This window comes from Rhinopithecus bieti, unplaced genomic scaffold, assembly GCF_001698545.2.
Source record: "Rhinopithecus bieti isolate Rb0 unplaced genomic scaffold, ASM169854v2 scaffold_11110, whole genome shotgun sequence".
In the NCBI taxonomy this organism is placed as follows: Eukaryota; Metazoa; Chordata; class Mammalia; order Primates; family Cercopithecidae; genus Rhinopithecus; species Rhinopithecus bieti.
The window spans coordinates 1,202,149-1,203,586 of NW_016806890.1; the positions used below are offsets into that span (position 1 = coordinate 1,202,149).

The 1,438-nt window shown below is 33.2% G+C and overlaps 1 protein-coding gene across 1 annotated transcript in view; it reads left to right on the forward strand.

Annotated features, from left to right (window-relative positions):
- Positions 1–1,160, forward strand: part of TDP2 (tyrosyl-DNA phosphodiesterase 2) — a 17,506-nt gene extending 16,346 nt beyond the window's left edge. The window contains exon 7 of the mRNA XM_017878537.1: positions 67–1,160. Within this exon, the coding sequence (XP_017734026.1) occupies positions 67–348 (282 nt within the window). The 3' untranslated portion in view covers positions 349–1,160. The remainder of the gene's footprint in view (positions 1–66) is intronic.
- Positions 1,161–1,438: the final 278 nt, after the last annotated feature.

The window sequence follows — 1,438 nt, forward strand, 5'->3', positions numbered from 1 at the left end:
TTTTTTTTTTTTTTTAAGTTGGGAAAAGGCTATGTATATCTTAGAGAGTATTCTTTTTCTTTTCAGGTTACCAAATGTGGTGGTTTACCCAACAACATTGTGGATGTCTGGGAGTTTTTGGGCAAACCTAAACATTGCCAGTATACATGGGATACACAAATGAACTCTAATCTTGGAATAACTGCTGCTTGTAAGCTTCGTTTTGATCGAGTATTTTTCAGAGCAGCAGCAGAAGAGGGACACATTATTCCCCGAAGTTTGGACCTTCTTGGATTGGAAAAACTCGACTGTGGTAGATTTCCTAGTGATCACTGGGGTCTTCTGTGCAATTTAGATATAATATTGTAAAATGCTTTTCAAATGTGAGTTTTGTCCTGATTTTTGCAAATACAGTTTCCACCTTCTGGAAAGGTAGGTTTGATGTGGAGGAAATAATGTACTAGATCATTGTCACAGAAAAACCAACTATGATTTGTGGTTGTGTTTTCAGAATTCAACATTAAAGATTAATGTTTATTTAAATGAACACATTCCTGTGTTCAGGATGTGAGGCCATTTAATAAAAGGGCACAAAGCCTGTCAGAGTTTTTAACGGTGCTTAAAGCTGCCAGCTGGATTCCAAACAGGAACCACGTTGTCTCTGAGCTAATGTTTATGTTTTTCCATTCAGGCACCAAAATAGTTAATATTTAAAATAAGTCTTCAAAAGAAAACGTAAGAGATTAATGAGTTATTGGGACTGGATCCTTTATTTCATAAGTTCAGATAATCTTAAATGAAAATGCCATGATTAGCTGCAGTTAAATAGATGACAGCTGTTCTACATCAGACTTGATTTTTGTCAGCTAACTACATAATTGGTAAGCTATAATTGAAACCTTATGGCTTAAAATTCCTTAACTCCGTTTTGATTCATGTTTGTAGTCATGTTGTCAACAGAGGCAAAGTTAGGCTCGATGATGGTTAAAATCAGTTTGATAGCACCATGGGACATTTTTCTAACGAAAATAAATGCATAAAGAGACATAGCCTTTTAGTTTTGCTAATTGTAAAATGGAAATGTTTTACAGGAATTAAATGCAAATTACTTGTAAGTGTGCTTTAAAGAAAAATATTTTCCCCACAAGAGAAATTTAAATAAAGAATTTTATTTGTTTATAGTTTATTTTAGTATGCTTTTGTGTCCATGATGAGATTAAATTTTTTATCTGCATCCTGCTTCTGGCTCTACTGTTGCTTCTTTCTCTTTGTGTAGAAGAAAACAGATTTCCATTTGCTTCTCACTCCACCAAGAATTACCAAGAATATATCTGCATCCTTTGTATGAAAAAAGAAAGCCAGTGAGAATGATTAGAAGTAACAGAACCTTATTTATATCAGGAGTGCCAAAACTTAAACACCTAAAAAAAGACATTTATATATTATATATTATATATAA